A 20,815-nucleotide genomic window follows, 5' to 3' on the forward strand; every position below is an offset into this window, starting at 1 on the left:
TTCAAATAATCAAATTCATTTTTATTATTAATAAAATGAAATTAATATTTACTGCAACTTTCATTTAAAACTTACAAACCCTTCCCTAAACTTCCAGTTAATATATTTTACACTCTTAGATGAAATTTTATTTTTTTTTAAACATTGTTTGAAAATATTTTAGAAAATAAATATAAGAGCTTACTTCAAACCTAATTTGAATAAGCTAAATATAAGAGCTTACCTCACTAAAATTAATGGATACATATATATATATATATATATATATATTAAAACATTAAAACAGTATGACCCAATACAATTACAAATACAGATAGTGTCAGAAACAGCATGATTTTTCTTTTTAAAATGGATAGGTATGTATGAAGCGATAATCAATAAGACGATAACTGCTAAAACAATAATAAGATTAAACAAAGCAAAAAAGCAGAGACTTAGAAATGAATCACAGTAACATTGTACTCCACAACAGCACTTCCAGATTTAGGATCAAACCAAAGAGTATGAGCCAAAGCATAACCTCTGGCAAATCGAAACAAACCACTTCCTCCGACAATAGGCATCTCCCGGACATCTTCCATCGGAGGGTTCCTCCCAAGAACACTCAGTGAACTGCCTCTGTAAATCCCCTCTATGAACGCATAGTTCATCACCATCAGCAACACGACGTCGTGTTGAGACGCCGACGCGTACATTCCCTGAGCTCTTCCCACTAGCTTGGAGGTCAGTTCTGGTCCTTCTGTTAAAGGGTCATCAGTCATGAAAGTGGTTCCAAAATTGCTTTTTTCAGGGCTTATGATTCTGACAGCACTAGGGTTTTTGCCATCGAGAGTGTCGTGGAAGAAGAAGTGAAGGTGAGTCGTTTTTTGCATGCGTGTTGTGGTTAAGGCGATAGGGTTCTGTTCTGAGAAAGCTCCATTGATGGTGGAGATGTAAGTAGAGAAGATAGTGAGAGAGAAGAGAATGATGATGAGTAAGCTGAGAGGGAGAGCCATTTGTTTTGTTCAGATATGTTCTGTTCATTTGGTTTACTTTGCATAGCACTGATCTTATTTATAGATTTACAGATCATAGATTTGGAGACGACATCAATTGGGCATTGGTTTTGATTAAGCTTTATGTGCACTTAACTCAGCAATTAGATCTTTTTTTATTTAAGATACATTTCCCTTTGGCAAGGGAAAAAAAAAAAAAAATCCTTGGCAATCAGATCTGAACGTTGAGATGGTTTAATAGCAGAATTTATTACACACTACCAATATGCCATGTCATTTGTGCTGTATTCACCAGATCCAAATGTAAAGAAAAGTTAAGAAAAAAAGTATTTGTGTATTTGATTTTCAATTTTATCAAAAGTTAGTCAACTAAAAATTCATTTGGTAAAAAATAATTTGGTAAAAGTTAGTTATGAAATTTGTGTTTAGATAAATTTTTTAAAAACTAGTTTGATAAATTAAAAATTATTTAGATTATAATAATGATGATGTAAAATTAGAAGAGTGGAAATGGATTGATAAAAAAATTCTGCAAAGGTTTTTTAGAAAGCTATCCAAAATTAAGTTCAAGAAATAGACTTTTGGAGCTTTTTCAATATACTTTTTAAATGAACTTTGAAAATAGTTTGAGAAAATAAAACATCTTTTACATTCTTAAATTTTTAAAATTTTTTTTAAATGTAAACTATAAGAAAATCAAACCAGCTTGGAATCAATAAAGAGAAGATGTTTGTATCTTGAAAATATAAAATAAATATAAATCTTCTTATCTTGTGAGTGTTCCTTGTGACAATATAAATCATGAATTCAATCAGACAGTCAACAAAGCTATTAGCACAAGATGTAGGAAAAAAAAATCAAATCATAGTTTTACTACTATAATTCAATGATTATATAACTGTAAAGAAATAATTAAAATATATTCTCATAAAATGTCATTGAAGTCACGGTTTTATTTATTTCTAATCAAGCATAAATTTTTAAGCCTAGATGAAATTCTAAAATTATAATATAGATACTTAATGGGTAAGAGAACTTGAAATACTCACATAATTCAACAAAAGTGGGTTTAAATGAAAATATGTTAACTCATACTTCCTCCGTTTTTATATATAAGGTATTTTTTAAAAAAAAATTATTTCTAAATATAAGACGTGGTAATAATATTTTTGAGTAATTAAACAGTTTTATCCTTATCTTAAAAAATGAAATAGATAATAGATTGTTAATTATATATTTTTCTTACTACCATTATGATATTAATTATGATATTATTAGGAATAAAATTAAAAAATTATTGCGTTTTTATGTGAGTTCAACTAAATAACAAATCTTTATTGATATGTGAAATTTGATTAAAAATATCTTATATATAGAGACAGAAGGAGTATCTTACAAGAATATCGTTCAAATACTGCTAATTTAAGAACCTTATTATTAAATAATTTGTAAGTATTTTTGCAATTATTTGAGACATGTATGGGGTTTAATTTATTAAGTAGTAATTTCTATGGTTAACCGGGCTTCAAATAATCTAAAGAGAGAATGACAATTGTCATTCTGCCTACTTAAAATTGTGGCAATCATAATAGGATCCAACATCTAGGATTGGTCAGCTTTTGTAAAGCATGTTTGCCTCTCTCTCTCTCATTTTTTTTTTTTTATTTTCTGGCCGGAAAGTTTGCTTCCCTTACAAACAATGCTTCTTCGGCCTCTTTTTAAATCTTTGACAGCAAACCCACATTTTTCCCACTTTCGTGTTCCATGTTTTGGATCTTATCCACGCATTCTTCTGTATAAAAGACATCTGATATATGTTTTTTAACAACAGTTGGTCTTTTTTATATTTTTAACAACAATCCAATAATGTTCAGTATTATATTAACCAAGTTAAATCGTAGTTGGCAGGATCCCAGGTAGATGAAAAAGAGGTTCTCCCAACATATAGGTTTTTTTATTCATGAAAATTGAGTTCAAGATCATAAGGAGCTTTGTCTTTATCTTTTTTTTGTTTTATTTTTAATCTGCAAAGTCCGAATTAAATTATTTCCATTCAATTCAATTATCATCCAATAAAGCCTTCCATTTGGTGCCTCATAAATCAAAATCTTGAATTAGACCATGATTTTGGAGCACTCTAGAAATTGGCACATTTTCTGTTTGGAATCTGGAGTAAAGCAAAAACCATCACATTATTATATAGGAATAGAAAATTATCCAAAGTTTCCAAAATAGTAGTGCTTGATCACATAATTGAAATGATAGAAGAAGCCAGCACGCTCCAAAAAAGCCTTTCCCAGCATGCTTGCTTGTGCCTCCCGCAAACAAACACGAGCTTGTTGTGCCATCAGGTGATCCACCCCCCCCCCCAAAAAAAAAAAAATCTCCACACCAAGAAGGCAACAACAGGAAAGAAATGTCCCTTTGCTAAATAAATAACACATGCCAAGCCACTGTATAACATCTAAACTTGAAGCATTGATGCTATAAATTATTGTTTTATCTCACCAATTTACATTCAATCTGAGATCCAAAGCCATTCTCATCAGCTGCTAGCTAGAGGACTGAATTTTGTTTGCTTGAGGTGTTTCCTGGGAAACACCTGCGCAAGTCCATGATCACTTTTATTGCTTCCAAGGCTTCGATTATGGTGGGACGCCGTCAAGTTAGCTCCGCTTGGCAATGATACTATTGGTGCCTGTGCCGGTGCAGGACTCAACTCCTCCGCTGCTACAACCGTCACGCATGGCGTTGGTTTTTTGATAGGATACTCTCTCTGACCGGTCATTCTCCTATCATCTGCTACCTCCGTTGAATTTCCTGTAGATTGGAATATATATATGAGAGAGAGAGAGAGAGAGAGAGAGAGAGAGAGAGTTACAGGTGTCGGTGACAATATTCCAGCAAGAAGAGAAATAGCAAATCGTCGAAGGCCGGTGTTTACCATATAGATCGAAGTCCCGCTTGTATATAACATGAGACATCTGATATATGTTTTTTTAATAATAATTGTTCTCTTTTATATTTTTAACAACAATCCAATAATATTCAGTATCATATTAACCAAGTTAAATCGTAGTTGGCAGGATCCCAGGTAGATGAAAAAAAGGTTCTCCCAACATATAGGTTTTTTTATTCACGAAAATTGAGTTCAAGATCATAAGGAGCTTTGTCTTTACCTTTTTTTGTTTTATTTTTAATCTGCAAAGTCCGAATTAAATTATTTCCATTCAATTCAATTATCATCCAATAAAGCCTTCCATTTGGTGACTCATAAATCAAAATCTTGAATAAGACCATGATGTTGGGGCACTCTAGAAATTGGCACATTTTCTGTTTGGAATCTGGAGTAAAGCAAAAACCATCACATTATTATATAGGAATGGAAAATTATCCAAAGTTTCCAAAATAGTAGTGCTTGATCACATAATTGAAATGATAGAAGAAGCCAGCACGCTCCAAAAAAGCCTTTCCCAGCATGCTTGCTTGTGCCTCCCCCAAACAAGCACGAGCTTTTGATCATCCTCATGACGACAAGTGTCAACGATGAGGTTGATAGAAAACAAAAATAAATGAGAAAATTATACTCAAGTTCCTCACAACACAATTAAATGCTATAACCTTTATTAACACCTATAACCACATTCACCACAATTAAATAGTTATCACTTTCTTATGCTTAGATGTCAATAGATTTTGTAATATTGAATTATCTTGTGCAGATGCAGACGTAATTTTTCAAAAAAAAAAAAAAATCCTCTGTTTTTTGGGCCAAAAAATACCCATGTTTTGTAAACTCTTGTTTCTTAATGCTATTATTATCTCTTTACCCCAAAAAAAAAAACAAAGAAAGAGAACCAAAGCTAAATTTAAACACAAACTTGTTGATTTACAGGCTTCTTATAATGCAGGATATATCACACAAGATAAATCAGCAATTCAAAGGGAATCAGATTTCAACCACACATGAGCTATTTATTGAAGGACATTACAAGAGAAAGATATACTGTTCTATCTTTTTTTATTGACTCAATAGTCTTGTTCATTATTCAGAGGGAAGAACATCAATTACACAATATGAATCAGTATTCTCATTCTCAATCTATTGGCAATCAGCAGATTCATCCTATCAGAATATACAATAAAAAAAAATTGATCGTTTATTTCCTTCTGTTATGAACAATTGTCTTCAAAACCTTCTTCAACATTCCGAACCTACAATGAGAAGGGGTTGAGCTTGAAATGAAATTCAACTTTGCTTGAGTGATGCATGCATTTTTCCAATCAATAATCCTTCCACCATCATCCTTGGAAATTTCTGAATCATCGCAGTTAAGTTGTGCAGATTCCAAGAGGATCCTAGTTGAGTATGGTAGCCTAGTTTCAATGCACATAATAGAGTAAAAATGGGTACATATTGTCTCCTGATGTTAAGCTTCTGGCCTCTCCAGGTGTACACAAAGTAGGTTTTCTTTTTGTTCACCTGGAAAGGTCAGAACCCATGGATCTAGAGACAACTCTGGTCCAGTAAAATTTTATAGATCATTAGAAGAAGGCCAAAAAGAAATAAGCATGTGGTAGTTATATTTCCTTAAAGGAAATTCATGAATTATTAAAAATTTACATACCAGCTCTTTTATGCTAAATCACAGTAAGAAATTAAAGGAAGGTGTATATCTCAAATAGACTTTTAGCATGTAAATTTTGGCAGATTGAACTAGTATAAGTAGTTAAACACACATGTTAAATTACTACTATCATAATCTACCAATTTTTACAAGACCAATTGACCAAGTCTACACAAAAGTGTTTTCACATGTAGTGCGGATACGAGATCATCAATAGATCAAGTGCCATAAAAAATATAAATTATTAACAGACATAGTAGTTTTTGTTCTATCATATCTTTTGAAAGTTGAAGCAACATAGAAAAATCTTGCCTCTGAGATTGCAAAGAACAAACTGGTGCAAAGTAAATGCCGCATTCCAGAAGCTGCTAGAACGCATCTTAAGTCAGTTAACAGGGGTCTTAGATCACGATGATTTCTGCCTCAGCCACATGGCTTTCTGAATATTACATGAAAGTATCAATATCATTTAAGAAAAATGCATATTCAAAAGGAAATAAATGTTCCGTGTGTGTGTGTGTGTGTGTGTATTATATATAACTAAAATAGAATTCACAGTCATCAGAAAAAAATCCCCAATCTGAAACCAATCAATGAATTAAACTAGAAAAAAGGCCCATCATTGCCGCAGTTATCAAAGCAAATGTACCGTTAAAAATTAATACCAAACCAAGTTTTGGCCCCAAAAAAAAAAAATCAAACCAAGTAAATAGCAGCAAAAAGTTTCTTATTTTGAAAACTAACCATTCACTCACAATCAGTGGCCCAACAAGTCTTGCAAGATTCTGAACAGGGACTGAAACATGTCCCGAGTATGAAGTTTAGCCATATCTGATTAATCTTCTGTTGATACGTATGCGGGGAATGTGAGCAATTTTGGGCCAACCTTCAGATTTTTCCCCGTTGCATCTTGGTTCAAGCAACGGGCAATTCCATACATGCAGGGCAGAAAGGGAGGCTGGAAGTTTTTCTGGTACGCACTGAAGTTCTGAACAGTCTCCTATCCCCAATGACTGTAGAGAGGTCAACTTCTGAATCCCATGTCCATTCAACACTTAAAATTCTGGAGTTTACGTATATAAGAGAAGATGGAAGCAACCATTCTTCTGGGAAGGATTCCCCATCTTTGCACGCACCTTTGATGCCAAAGCTTCGAAGAGAAGGGAGTCTTTGCAAATCTCAGTTCTCTCTCTCAGCAAAGAGCTTGTCACAGCGATTGATCTCTAATGAACGTAAACCTTCTGGCAGTCCTTCTGCTGGAAACAGCTCAAGCTCTGGACAGAGAAATATATTCAAAGTCACTAGAGAAGGAAGCAGGTTACTCATCTGATGGGGCAATGACTTTAAATTCTTGCAATTGTCAATGAAGAGATAAGTGAGGTTTAGAGCTGAGAGTCCACCTTCTGGAAAAGAAACAAAATCAGGACAATTACTTATCCTTATGGAGGTGAGAGATGGAAAATGCTGCAAGTGATCCCCTGAAGTTGAAAGAGACTCCAGATTCTGACATCCTTTAAGGTCAAGATGGCTCAGCTTTGGAAAGAAACTTAAAATCAAGGACTTGAGACAACCAAAGCTAAATTTTATGCACAAACGCTCAAGAGTTGAAAAATATTGGTTCATGGGAAGCTCAAAAATCCCACAGTTTGCAACGTTGAGTGACTTCAATGTGTTAGCAAGGCCAATTTGAGGAAGCTGATGAATTACCTGGCAGCTTGTGATGCTTAGCTTTTCAACAGAACAATTCCTGTTGTCTGCAACCCCAAATGGCAACTCAAAAGAATCATATCCACCAATTGAAAAATTCAACAAACGAGGTGGCAGTTCCTTCATTGATACCTTTTTACAGTCTTTCAACTGCAAATCCCAGATTGTTGGGGTAACAGTGGCTACAAGTTGCTCACACTTTGAAATCACCCGTTTGGCTAGAAAAGGGAGTTATTTGGGCAAGCCCTTCAATTTTGGGAAATTTTTTATATAAAGCTGTTGAAGACAAGGAAATGCTCCATCTGCCTTTTCATCTATTACCGTAAAAGGAAGCCATACTTGCCACTGGGTCATGTTCTCAAAGCGCAAAGTTTGAAGGGACCTGAATGGTCTAACTGCATTTCTGCGAGATGGCTCAACTTGGTCAGAAGGAATGTAATAAAAAGAATCACCAATAGAAACTACAAGTGAAAGCCGTGTTAACGAGAGAGCTTTGAAGGACGGCAATTGCCCAATTGGTGGCAAGAGAACACAAGTTGTACAGTCATCAATGCATAGGGATGCTAAATTTAAAAACTGGCATCCACCTAACCAGTCTAGGAACGATGTGCTCCCATAACCTTTCATGGTAAGTTTCCTCAAGGCTTTAGGAGGTTGCAAGTGACGAAGTACACTTCTAACTTCTTCTGAATTATTTGCGGTCCCATTCCATTTCAACACCAATTCATTAAGCTTCTCTTTATCGACCAAATTAGCCATCATGGCATCTTGAGGACTAGCAACATGTTGCAGATTGGAAATAGTGAGCTTTTTTCGAAGAAATTGAAGTTCCTTCAACTCTTTGATGCTCGACCCACATCTATTACCTTGAACAAATACTGTTAATATCTGAAGATTTTTCAATCTACCCATATGCTGTGGCATCTGACTTAATTTTGTTCCACTTATATCCAAACATCTGAGATTGGTTAGCCTTCCCAAATTGAAAGGCAATTCAGTAAGGTACGAACAATTTGTCAGCAGCAAAGTCTGCAAATTGTTCAAAGAACCTACAGAGTCTGGTAACTTGCAGATGGATGTTGAAGAGAGGTCTAAATATCTTAAATGTATCAAGTTACCAATTGCATCTGGAATAACTGTGAAATTGCGGCAGTTAGAGAGGGAAAGTTCCCTCAACCTTGTTAGTTTTGAAAGTAAGCCACTTAAAGCCTCATCATTTAAGCATCTAGACCATGATAACACTTGTGATGGGAGAAAGGTACGCAGATTTTCACATATGGCCATAATATTCTCTAAATCATCGAATTTCACCTTGGAATATGACATGTGACGAGTTTTTTTTTTTTACATGCCATGTGGCTTTACCCCCTCTAATCTGAAGGTGAATTCTCCAGAGACAAATTCGGCCAGGTCACCCATAAGGTCATGAATAAAGAAGCACTTTTTACTTGATTGCTGAAAGAATGACCTAGATGCCAGTTCATTGAAGTATTCTTTACCAACTTCTTCCATTCTCCTTTTTCTATTGGAATGTTGCAGAAGCAGAAAATCTTCCGCCATCCATAAGGGCACTAGTTCCTTCCATTTAAATTGATAGTTCTTTGGAAACATGGAACAATAGGCGAAGCATCGCTTTAGATGTGATGGAAGATGGTGATAGCTTAACATAAGAGCAGGAAGGACATTGCTTCTACCATCTGGAAAATCCCATATATCACATTTCAATACCTTTTCCCATTCACTTTCATCCCTTTTAGAGCGCAAGAGACCCCCTAGCGCTTTAGCTGCCAATGGTAGTCCACTACATTTTTTCACTATATTTCTCCCTATATCTCTCAATTTAGCAAATGTATCCAATTCAATCCCTTCAAATGCATGCTCTGCAACTAACAACCAGCAATCATCATCTGACAATGGTTTTAAATGATAAATTGGAACAGTGAGCATGGTTGATGCAACAATTTCACTTCGTGTTGTGACTATGATCTTACTTCCTTGTGCCCCATATTCAAAAGGACGCCGTAAGGTTTCCCAAACAATATAGTTCTCGTTCCATACATCATCTAAAACAATGAGAAATTTCTTGAGGAACTCCTTGAGCTTGATCTGTTGATGATTAAGATCTAATGCATCACATGTTAGAGGGATTGCCTCTAGAATAGTCCTTGTCATTAGAGACATCAAATTCTTGGGTAACACAAACCCATACTTGGTCAAAATACTCCTTCACCATGTCATCATTGTACACAACTTGAGCAAGGGTGGTCTTCCCAACCCCACCAATCCCCACTATGGGGAGACACAAATCTTATCAGCACCAATCTGAAAGCAACAGCTTGATAATAGACTGTTTATCATAATCTCTTCCATAAATACTAGACTTTCCTGCTAAAGAAGTTGTTTGAAATTTTTTTGAAGGAATACCACTGACACGTTCCCTCAAACCCAGAACATCTTTTTGTTTCATTAAATTTTCTAACTTCTCAATTATCACATTAATCCCATCACTAAACTCACCAAGGGCAGAAGGCGAAAAGCAACTCACCTTTTTATTGATTCCAATCCCTAATTCAGCTTCCATTTTCAGATTTGAAGCTGATATAGTTGTAATGATCTGATCCAAAACGTCCTCGGCTTCAAACATGGCATCTTTAAGATCATTCGCCCATTCGAGGACATGCAAATCTGCAGCCTGCCTCTCTTCTGCGTGATTGACCAGAGCATCGACAGATCGCAATGTCATCTTCAACTTGTCCGGTTGGAGATTAAGGCCATTGCTCTGTTTTACTCCCTTGATGAAGTCTAGCATCTCACGAGAGGCCATCCTGTCGAACAAAGTATCCACAAAAGCAGTGAGAAAAGCCCTGGCCACCAATTCAGCTGCCATGATGGTAAGTTTTTTGACTTTTTCCACCCTCTTTTGCCTTTGCAAATGCAGCAAGTGGAAGAAAACTCAGTTGGAATTTTGCAAAAGAGTAAGGAGAGCACCAAGGCTTTAGAGTCATAGAGGGGTTCAGAACTTTCAGCCGATAAATTATTAAGCTTTCAAATCGTAAGAGTTCTCATTGAAAATTACCTGGTCATTTTCATGCTGGCCAGCCCATGACAAAATTTTAATACAGCAGACAGAGAGAGAGAGAGAGAGAGAGAGAGATTGCCTTTTCTTGCATGGTCAGAAGAGAGAGAGAGATTGCCTTTTCTTGCATGGTCAGAAGAGAGAGAGAGATTGCCTTTGTACAACTACTAAACTATGGAAGTATTCTCTGAAAATTAGGTAAATTATGGCCCTCGAATTACACGATTAGTTTAGTTTCTAGAGCTTGGCAAAACGACCTCAAGCACGTAGACTGATCGGACTTAGTTTTATCTTTTGACTTCAATCAAAAGGAAGACAAAGCAGAGAGAAAACCATGCTTGTTTCGCCATTTTTGTGCTTAAAGCCTTGAAGGTAACGGCAAATATTTATCGTTAAAAATATACTCTTTCTATTAAAAAATTTAAAGTATTTTTTAAAAAAAATTAAATGTTTAAAAATATAAGATATTTTTAATCTTTTAAAGCATAATCATTACCTTTTTTTAAGTTCTCTATTGATAATAACTTTATATTTATTATAAGTATTTAATGTGAATAAATATAAAAGATAAAATTAGTTTAAAAGTAGGTAACTACTTTATTGGAGTGAAATTTAATTAAAAATATTTTATATTTTTTAAGGAAAGGAGTAGTAGATATTATAAAAAAAAAAGAGAGTCTCACTTAAGACCCCAAAAGCACAAAAATTTACAATTGTGGCTCAATACAATTAAATACTCTGTGCATGCCTGAAGGCCCTTTTTTACAACTATTTTTGTGTGTGAAAAGACATTATTGGTGTCGCACCCAATCAGAATTTTCTAAGGAAGAAAATTGAATAAAAATATAAATATTTTAGAGTTGCTATCAAAATTTTAAAGGATAATTTTTGAAAAACTCTTTGATTGTATGGTCTACATTTAGAGAAAATGGTAAAGGAATTGATTGTGCATGGAAAAGGTGTTAGGTACCCTACAATATCCATTCATGTGAATAGTTATCTTAAGTTAACTATATAAATTTAAATGGTCTTAAAAAATATATTAATTATCTTTAATAAAAGAATAAGATAAAAAAGTAATAAAATTAAAAAGGAGAATTTTATTTATATATAAGTTAAACTTAATCTAGGATGAAACCTTAGGGCCTACGTACCTTTTTGAGGGATCAAAATTTACGTAGTTCAGGGTAAAAATGTGTGTCTCTTGGTTGAGATTTTTTTAAAGAAAATATTATTTATTAATTTTTTTATAATAATTTAATGTTGGTTTGTAGTTTTTATTTAATAAAATATTTTATTCCTTTATTTGTGACAAATTTTTGAGGGATAATCTTGTAAAAAATATTTTAATAAGATTTAAGAAAGCTTCATACGTTCACATTTTAAAAAATATTTTATTTTATTTTATTTATTTTTAGAAAAATATTTTTTTCACTTAAGGATAAAATGTTTGAAAATATACTCACGATAATTTATCGTTGCATGGGAAAAGTTATTTGATTTATAAATCTGTGAGGATTTTAAAAATCTCACATAATTAATGATTTTAAAACTTTATACATGCGATAATTTATCACTATATAAGATAAATTAATTAACTTATAAATTTATGTGGACTCTAAAAGTTACGAGCAATCAACGTAATATAAATCATTTTATAAATATATATGTTGAGAATTTATTTACATGTATACCAAATTAATTAATTTAAAACTTTACAAGGACTTTAAAAGTCTCTCATAACAAACAAATTAAGTAAAATCATATAATAAGAAATCAATAAATAGAGATTTGAGATCTAAGTTTTGAAATTGCTTTTCCTAAAATTTCTCATAATGATTCTTGTGATATATACTTCCAAATTCAATTATGATGCCAAGCTTTCCCATATATTATAATCAAATGCCATTATAAAAGTAAAATAAGTTCTCAGCCAAGCATTATATCAAGCTTAAAAAGTGGTAAATGTTGGTAGATGTAGGCATAAACAATGGACTCAAAACTAAGGAGTTAAGATTCAAAACCTATGAGATCGTGCATATGAAGAAAGCAAGAAGATGAATAGAGGATCCAAACCAAATTCAAATCTTAGATTGAAAGATAAGAGGCCAAATAAAATAATAATTACATGAATGATCAAGTTTCATTTAAAAAATAAATTAAGGAAAATAGAGTGTGGAAAAATAAGATATGTAAGCATTTATAAAGTTTAAAAGAGATGAGCTTACCTCTAGTTGCCTTTATCAATTATATCTCTTATTCCACTATTTTCTATCATGCTATTTTCCTCTCATAATTTTTTCTTGAGTCTCTCTCTAATTGTCCAATGCTCTACATTTGCTTTCTTTTACATAGACCCATACACCTAGAGTTTTTTTAATATCTCAATCTTATCGTGATCAATATTAACATTTTATATATTCTTATATTATTTTTTTATTATTTAGAGATTGGATATTAATTGTTCTTTCCTATTATTATATCCTAATTATTATATTATTTTAAAATCTTTAAATATTAATATTAGATATTACAGTATCTTGAAATCTTCAAAATAAGATTAGATTATATTATCTTAAAATCTTTAAATCATAATATTATATTATATTATATTATATTCTGATTATTTTAATTATTATACTGTGATCTAGCTTGATTATATTTTTTTCATTATCTTCATACCCAACTTTTTTTTATATTTTGTTATAAAATATTTTTTATTTTCATTCTTATTATTTTTTCTTTTTTTATTTTATTATAAATATTATCTTATTTATTTATTAAGGCTTGAATAAAATATGATGTTTATAATTGACCTTATGGAAAAAGAAATAAATGAATTGGGAGTGGGAGAAGACAAACATGGGAAGAGTGATCTCAACTCCCCCGCTCCACGAATTGAAAGTTTCTCAGCTACGGTGGTGAGCATTTCTATGCTTCGTAGCCCTGTGTGTCATTTAACTTCCAAAAGGCTCAATCCTCTTGGAAAAAAAGAAGATATAAGTAATTGTGAAAAAAAATAAATAATTAATTGTTAGTCTATATGACCATAAATTAATAATATTATAATTATAAATTATAATAATATATAATTATCAAAGAATAAACTTAAAAGTATCTACATGTATATTTATATGCTTTAATTGTTAATATCCTCTTAAAAATTGTTCAGATTATATTATATACATGTAAAGGGTCCAACAATAAAGTTGGTTTTAAGTAGTATTTTTTTTAAAAAAAAATTAAGTCTTTTTTTTTATATTATGTTTAGAATAGTTGGTTTTGTGATTAAAATTAAGTTATTATTGATTCCAATCGTTAGTCCAACCGTTTGGTTTGGTACAAATTTTAAAGCAATCAAATCGACAAGTAAGCATCTAATTTATTATGGTGAAGATTATAATTTCTTTTCAAGTAACGAATAGACATTTAACATATGAACATAAATTTCAAATAATATTTATTTATGACTTTTTATTTTGTCATACAATATGTGGACAATGGAAATTGTACAGTTAGAAGTTCTGAATAAATCACCACTCTGAAATATTTTGTGGAAAGTCTAATTGCCAATGAAAACGATCCTACTAACCTAAATGACTTAAAAAGAACGATGCAGAAAATCCTAAAAGTGGTTCATGAAAATGAGCAAAAATCCATTAAGAATAACTTATAATATCAAAATTTCTTAATGACTCCCACTTACATGGCTCGGTCAGAAAGTAAGATCATAATGGAATATGAAATGAATATTGGATAACTTGTAATAAATTTTTTATCTTAAAATTTGTTTTAATTTTCGAAATAGATTTCTAAAATTTAATTTTCATTAAATTATTAAAATTTCATAATCATGTTGTCATGATTTTGAAGGAAAATAATATCATAAAAATAATTATGTATGGGCTATATAGTTATGAATTTTAGAGATTTAATTGATAAAAATTAAAGTTATAAACAAAGCAAAAAATCAATTAAATTATTTTATGTTGTTGTAGACATGCAATTTTAGAAGTTTAATTAATGTTTACAAATTTCAAATTGCTTCTTTTGCGTGTCTTACTTGAATCTAGCTAATGAGTTCTCTAGCACTAGGCACCTTTCTTTTCTGGCTTAGCTGGCCCGTTTGATGAGGGGAAAAAAAAGAGTTCTCTGTTTTCCATAAAAAAAAAAATTATTGAATTTGTCAAATTTTATCCACCTAACTTTTTTCTTATGCCTGATAATCATTTTAATAATTTTTCTCAATGAATATAGGATATAAAGTAGTTGAATAATGAGTATATATAGTATAAAGAAAAAAATTGATAATTTTCAATAATTATGAAAAATATTTTATAAAAAAATATTAAATATTCATATGAATATGTGATAGTGTGATATTACTTATATTAAGTATTAAAAATTATTCATTCCTGATGCTTATATATTAGATAAGAATATAATATAATTTTCGCCTTTCTTTGGCAAACATAATTTTGGCTTTTTATTCATATCCAAATGACCAAATCCAAATTTTAATTTTGTATTTATGATTTTGTTTTAGGCCGAGCGGCCTGGTTCGAGAACATACCTTATTGGAAGTCGGAGTTTTCCCACAGCAGCGAGGCCTGTAGTCTTGACTCCTGAACCGAAATATCATCCTTGTCCTTCGTCATTATTCTACTTCAGGTGAGTTTCCGGTGTTATTTTCTGCAGTCGTGCGGCCATATTCTGTTATCTCTGTTTTTCCCCCTTCGTGCTCGATTGCTTGTTTATTCCCTTTACGGAGTTGGATTCCCCACCCCCCCCCCCTTATTGGTGCATTTGATATGTTTCTATGATTTATTCTGTTAAAGGTCCCACAACGGAATTTTGTGCTTGCCCTTAGAAATCTACCATGAAATTTTGTGAATGTATAAGGTTATGCTTGCAAGTTGAGGGGGGAAAAGGAAGGGAAGGAATCCAACGAAAAGAAAATGGAAAGGAAGAGAACGAAGGGGAAGTGATGGTAAATGATAAGCCTAAACAAACGATGGCTATGGAGGATTTTTGGAAGATTAGTTGAGCATTTTTTTCATTATTCTTATATTTCTTATTATTAACTTAAATTCTTCCATTCCCTTCCCTTTAACTCCATTGTTCCTCCATTTAAAATTGTACACTCTGGTAGAAGTTGGTTACCCTGTTTGTAAGAAAGCCCCAAGGACTGAGTTTAGAAAGGAAAATATTTTATCTGTTAGCGAGGTATTACTTGGTGGCTGGTGCATCTTCATTTCTCGAGAATAGAGCGTATGAACGTACCAGCAAGTAAGCTGTGGTTTCTGATTTGGAACCCCCCTAAAAGGAGAAGTAAATTCAATTGGGTAAATGACATTTTTTTAATGTTGATAGTGATTGGGTTGATCGCCAATGCCATCCAAGTATTGAGACTTCAATGAATCAGTGGTAACTTGATAAATTTTAGAGTTAAGGCTACCGACATCCATGTCTCCTCTGTTTGGAACTTCTCGCTGTCTTTCCCTTCCCCCCTTCTTCAGCTTGTCTTGGGAAAGCCAACACATACTGGAAGAATCATGTTCTAATGACTTTCTCCTTCTAGTGTATCATTAATATTTACTTGTAACCCTGTCAATTGAGCAAATATTGCAAATAAGACGCATGCAACAATCATTTATTAGTTTATTCAGATACTTTTTTTTTTCCTTTTTAATATTATGGGAGTGCAGAAAATAAATGGATATTATCTACATTGGAATCTTTGGCTGACTGGGGTTGGTTGAAAGAGCTATTTTTGGGCTATTGTTGTCTTATCTTTGCATCCTTCGCTTAGTTATGATATAACAATAAACGCTTGTGTTTCACTTTCTGTTTCAGAGGAATTCTATAGTTTTAAATTATGCTTATTAAAATGTCAGATTATCATGCCTCCATTAAATTTTCTTGTAGAGTCATGTGGGAAGTCCTATATCAGGGATGTGACTTATATTCTTAATGGCTCGTGCTTGTTTATGGATAAGGGGACTTTACTCCTTTTTTTATTTTTATTTTCTTGGGGGGGGGGTTTGGTGGGGGAGATCATTCTGTTGTCACCAGAACTTATTCCATTTTCATCTAATTTGTTTAGCTAGTATTTATCCTAATTGTTTACTTGGCCATTCCATTTATTTGTCAGGTTGGATCACTGTATACATGGGATCTTCATTAGAAGATGAATATGCTGCATTCAGAGAGAAGGTCAAACGAACAGTGTACCTTGACAACCTGTCACCTCAGGTCACTGAATCTGTGTTGAGAACAGCTCTTGATCAGTTTGCAACTGTCAAAAATGTCAAGCTCATTCCCAACTACCTTGAGCCAAGGAATGTGCCACAGTGTGCATTAGTAGAATTGGATTCTGCTAAGAAGGCCAAGGAAGTTATAACAATGATTGTGCAATATCCTTTCATGATATCTGGGATGCCAAGGCCTGTAAGGGCATTCCCTGCAAAAGCAGAAATGTTTGATGATCGCCCTAAAGATCCTCGTAGAAAGTTAACCTGTCGTTGGTTGGAGCCAGGTGATCCTGACTTTGAGGTGGCAGAGGAACTGAAGCAGCTTACACGCAAACATGCTGACGAAGCTGCTTACTTGCACCAAGTAAGTTTTCCCTGTCATACTTATTATGTATTTATCTTAGTAATCAATTGAACTTAAGTCACTACTATTATTATTATTATTTCAGTTTCAAAATACGAGACAGTGAAAATTCAGGGATGGTTAACCATGGCTAGCCTCAAGAAAACAGAATACCAAAATAGTATTTAATTTTCACCCTGTAGATGTCTAACCTTCGCATTTTCACAGAATACGAAAGCAGAATACCATAGTTAACTATGGCCTTCCCCATTTGTACTAACAGAGGTTGGATAGGATTCTTCTAAATTACTTAACCGCCCCTAAGTTCCTAACAACTCCCTAATTATCTCCTAATTCCCATGTAACAGGTGGAGAGAATATTTTAACATCAAAGAGGTGACTGCAAACTTGTTGCATGTGTTCTTTGATAATTTGCTAAAAGGAATAACTGCTTTACTTGTTTGATTACTTGGCATATTGTTTTAACCCTGCAGAATCATAATACCACTGCGCAAAACAAGACAACAGATAATTTTTTTGTGCAACTTCGTTATCATTATATTTTCTTTTAACATTTAGTATTCACTTTAGCTGCTTTGCTTTTTTGGGTTGGATATTGGGGTTCAGTGAAAGATACTTTTTCTTCTAAATCATATGATGCCAAGGCGCTATTTCTTCTCTTTCAATGAGGAGTATGACCGAAAAGAGCATGCATGTCCCAGAGAAGTTTGTTTTTAGAATGTGACAAATAGAGAAATATGTCCAAAGATAAATAACATGTTACATCGGTCATCTTTCTTAATTGAAAATATGTCGATTTGGAAGACCGTCTTATCTTTCTGGATTATAGCTTTTTTAAGATTGTCAATAGGTTTGATATACTCTTAGGGGTTAGCTTATTCTAAAACGTGTTCCTTTCTGTAGTTACAACTACAAGAAGAGGAAAAGCTTTCAATGCACCAGGAAGACACACTTAAAGGGCATTATAAGAAGTACAAGATGATAGAGAGCATTATGGACGGAACTGCCCAACGTCTGGCCCGTCAGTATGATATGCGTGTTAACAATGAGTGAAAGCTTTATTTGGACTAACAATACATGTGAGTAAGATCTTCTTTATTGTTTAAGTTATTTTCTTCCAAAGCTATATTGTCCCCTCCAGTTATCATGAATAATTTATGCTAGGAACGTCTTTGTATGGGCATATGATCCATGTCAAAGAACAATTTTTAGTCTATTCTTTCCTTTTATATTAAGAGGAGCGTGATGGTGGATATTTAATTATTTATGTTGTATTGATATTTGTCATCATTACTTAACATTGTTATCCGTGCTTTAAAGCCTTATAACTTTATTGCCTTGAAAATTGGGATTACATTTATTATAAGCTCATGGAGAAAACTCTGGCGGTGTTGTCTTGTGCGCCTGTTTGTAATGCCCAAGACTCAAGAAAGAGAGGATGAGGATGCAATGTAATAAACTCTATGACAAACAATATTATTTGTAATTCGGATGGATATCTACAGTATTTTTGGGACTCAGCGGCTAAAGTTAGATGGATGATATTTAAGCCCCCAAAAAAAAAATTATGGCTATTGAGTTAAAATTTTTGCTGTAGGACGAATTGCAAATAGTCAAATAACAATTTAGTTGCAAATGTGACTCTTAGTTATGAATCAGACATTTAATTGTTTTTTGGGTAAATGACATTTAATTTTTATATGTTACTCAGTAATTTGCAGCTATCTAATTGATATTTGCAACTCATGTTTTAAAAAATTTATTGGGAAGTAATTGTTATTAAATTGAAGTTTTGGGATTTAATTATCATTTTCTCTAAACCATTGGCGGGACCGTGGGTCAGAAAGTGCTATATATTTTTCAAAATTTAAAATTAAAGTGTAATAATTTTAAATTAAAATTACGTATTTCATAATTTTTCTCTATTTGATTTTTTTTCTTGTGTAATAAATATATAATGATTTTATCGTCGAGGGTATTAAAAGTATTTCCTTAAGCATAACTGCTAAACTGGTGGTAAAAAAATAAAAAGGCCCATTTGTCCCGATTTTTAGAACAAAAAATATAGTTTTTTTTTAACCATTGCAATGATAGCAAGTAAATTCATTGTTAACTTTCGAAAAAAGAAAACTAAGAGATAAATATGTATTTTAGATTAAATATTGTTATGCATATCAACATTAAAAGTCTAAAATTGATTATTAAATATTATTGAATTAGTTAAAATGTACATTAAAAGTGATCTAAATTTATAGGGGTGTAAAATCTTATGACTAGAAGGAGCAAAATGTAAAAGTTTATATTACTTTCATATAATTTTCTCCAAAATGAGGGATTGTATGTACACCCTTTTAAATATATTCTTTCAATTTTATTTATAATTATAAGATATTTTTTAAAAGTAATTTTTAATTTAGAATATAAAACACTTCATGATAATTAGATCATTTTTTAATTTTATCTCTTTTTAATTAGCGTGAAAGTATTTAATGTAATTATATTATAATTTAAAATTAAGATTAAAAATAAAATTATATCTAATAATTTTTTTAAATACATAAAATGATTAAAAATATTTTATAATAAAAATTAGAGGGAGTACGCAGCTATGCCACTGCCCCAAACTCTTCCAGTGATTGGAAGAATTTGAATGACGTAGTTGGAGGCGTGTTAATGTATAATATATGTGATGGTCATCTTGTTACATCAATTTTTCATTCCATGATGTTGGTCATGTATCAACTCTCGTCTCGTCTCTTGCCAAGCATCATCTTACGCGTGTTGACTTTCGTTATCATAGTTCCCAGAAATTTAGGGGGAAAATAGTATCACAAATTTATTTATTTTTATTTTGGTCAATAGTACAATTAAAGTAGTCATTTTTTAATGGATAACGGTCACTAATTTTTAGTATTTATACTTTACTAATAAACAAATTTATAGAAATTAGTATTTCTATTTTGGTTTTGTCAATGGTCTAATTAAATTAGTCATTTTTACAAATAGGATTAGATCTAATGGAAAGAATTAGTTTTTCAAAACATGATGAATTAATGTTTAAACTTTTATTGAGAGAAATATCTATATTTAGTGATTAAGTGTGTGTCAAATATAATTGTCTTTCATAAGAGGATACTTATTAGTAATAAAAAAAATACTATTCAATGCATGATGGTCTGTAAGAACAAATATATCATATTTTGTTAAAAATGAAAATGCTAGACAAGTTCTTAAGGGCTAAATAATGATTATCATATTTTGTAATATTTAATTGTCATTTGCATATTTTAAGAATTTTTTTTGTTATTCTCAATAAGTTTTGAATAATATAATTAATAAAATATATAATCAAATTATTAAAATAAAATATACAAAAAAAATATTTAAATTTATTTTTACATAAAAATACATTTTTAAAATATTGATTTTTTTAATTTTTATAAATGAGTATTGTAATAGTAAATGATAATTAACTTAATTATTAAAATAACAACAATAAAAACTAATCTCCTACTGTCAATTAAAGCCATAGCTAAAAAACTATAAAAGCAAAAAAAGAAAATGTTATGACTTACGCCTTATAGTCTTATTTATAAGGTAAATAGAATTTTTTATCTTATTTATAAGTTATATTATTAAATTTTTATGATAAATTTTTTCTTTTATCCTTCATTAAATGTTGGAGAGAAAAAATATGTTATTAAATTATGTATATTTAATAGTGATAAAGTTGAGAGCTTATTAAATTTTTAAACAAAGTTAATAAATTTTAAATTTTTTTATTTAAATAA

At 31.7% G+C, this 20,815-nt stretch overlaps 3 protein-coding genes across 8 annotated transcripts; 1 reads left to right on the forward strand and 2 right to left on the reverse strand.

Moving 5' to 3' along the window:
• Positions 1 to 409: 409 nt before the first annotated feature.
• On the reverse strand, positions 410 to 1,007 carry LOC129316852 (dirigent protein 22-like). Its single transcript, XM_054961222.1, has one exon. It carries the CDS (start codon positions 993 to 995, stop codon positions 435 to 437), a length of 561 nt encoding a protein of 186 aa, XP_054817197.1. The 5' UTR covers positions 996 to 1,007; the 3' UTR covers positions 410 to 434.
• A 3,998-nt stretch (positions 1,008 to 5,005) lies between these two features.
• LOC129315355 (putative disease resistance RPP13-like protein 1) lies at positions 5,006 to 10,308 on the reverse strand. Of its 5 annotated transcripts, none has more exons than XR_008594464.1 (3): positions 9,876 to 10,308; positions 5,936 to 6,062; positions 5,006 to 5,372 (listed from the first exon to the last, which is right to left on the reverse strand). XR_008594464.1 is itself a non-coding variant. In XM_054958991.1 (2 exons), the coding sequence occupies exons 1-2, from the start codon at positions 10,215 to 10,217 to the stop codon at positions 6,030 to 6,032; spliced, it is 375 nt and encodes a 124-aa protein (XP_054814966.1). In that variant the 5' UTR covers positions 10,218 to 10,308; the 3' UTR covers positions 5,006 to 6,029. The 5 variants fall into 5 exon arrangements, 1 of the variants encoding a protein (XP_054814966.1); XR_008594462.1 differs by lacking the exon at positions 9,876 to 10,308 and adding exons at positions 6,368 to 6,897; positions 7,024 to 8,655 and having other exon boundaries at positions 5,006 to 6,062; XR_008594463.1 differs by having other exon boundaries at positions 5,006 to 6,062; positions 6,368 to 10,308.
• A 4,656-nt stretch (positions 10,309 to 14,964) lies between these two features.
• On the forward strand, positions 14,965 to 18,520 carry LOC129316202 (uncharacterized). Of its 2 annotated transcripts, none has more exons than XM_054960504.1 (3): positions 14,965 to 15,077; positions 16,561 to 17,024; positions 17,928 to 18,520. In XM_054960504.1, exons 2-3 carry the CDS (start codon positions 16,578 to 16,580, stop codon positions 18,075 to 18,077), a joined length of 597 nt encoding a protein of 198 aa, XP_054816479.1. In that variant the 5' UTR covers positions 14,965 to 15,077; positions 16,561 to 16,577; the 3' UTR covers positions 18,078 to 18,520. The 2 variants fall into 2 exon arrangements, with proteins under 2 accessions (XP_054816479.1, XP_054816478.1); XM_054960503.1 differs by lacking the exon at positions 14,965 to 15,077 and adding an exon at positions 15,317 to 15,448.
• The last annotated feature ends 2,295 nt before the right edge of the window (positions 18,521 to 20,815 follow it).

This window comes from Prosopis cineraria, unplaced genomic scaffold, assembly GCF_029017545.1.
Source record: "Prosopis cineraria cultivar Desert tree isolate PC_DT_omini unplaced genomic scaffold, ASM2901754v1 PC7, whole genome shotgun sequence".
Lineage (NCBI taxonomy): Eukaryota > Viridiplantae > Streptophyta > Magnoliopsida > Fabales > Fabaceae > Prosopis > Prosopis cineraria.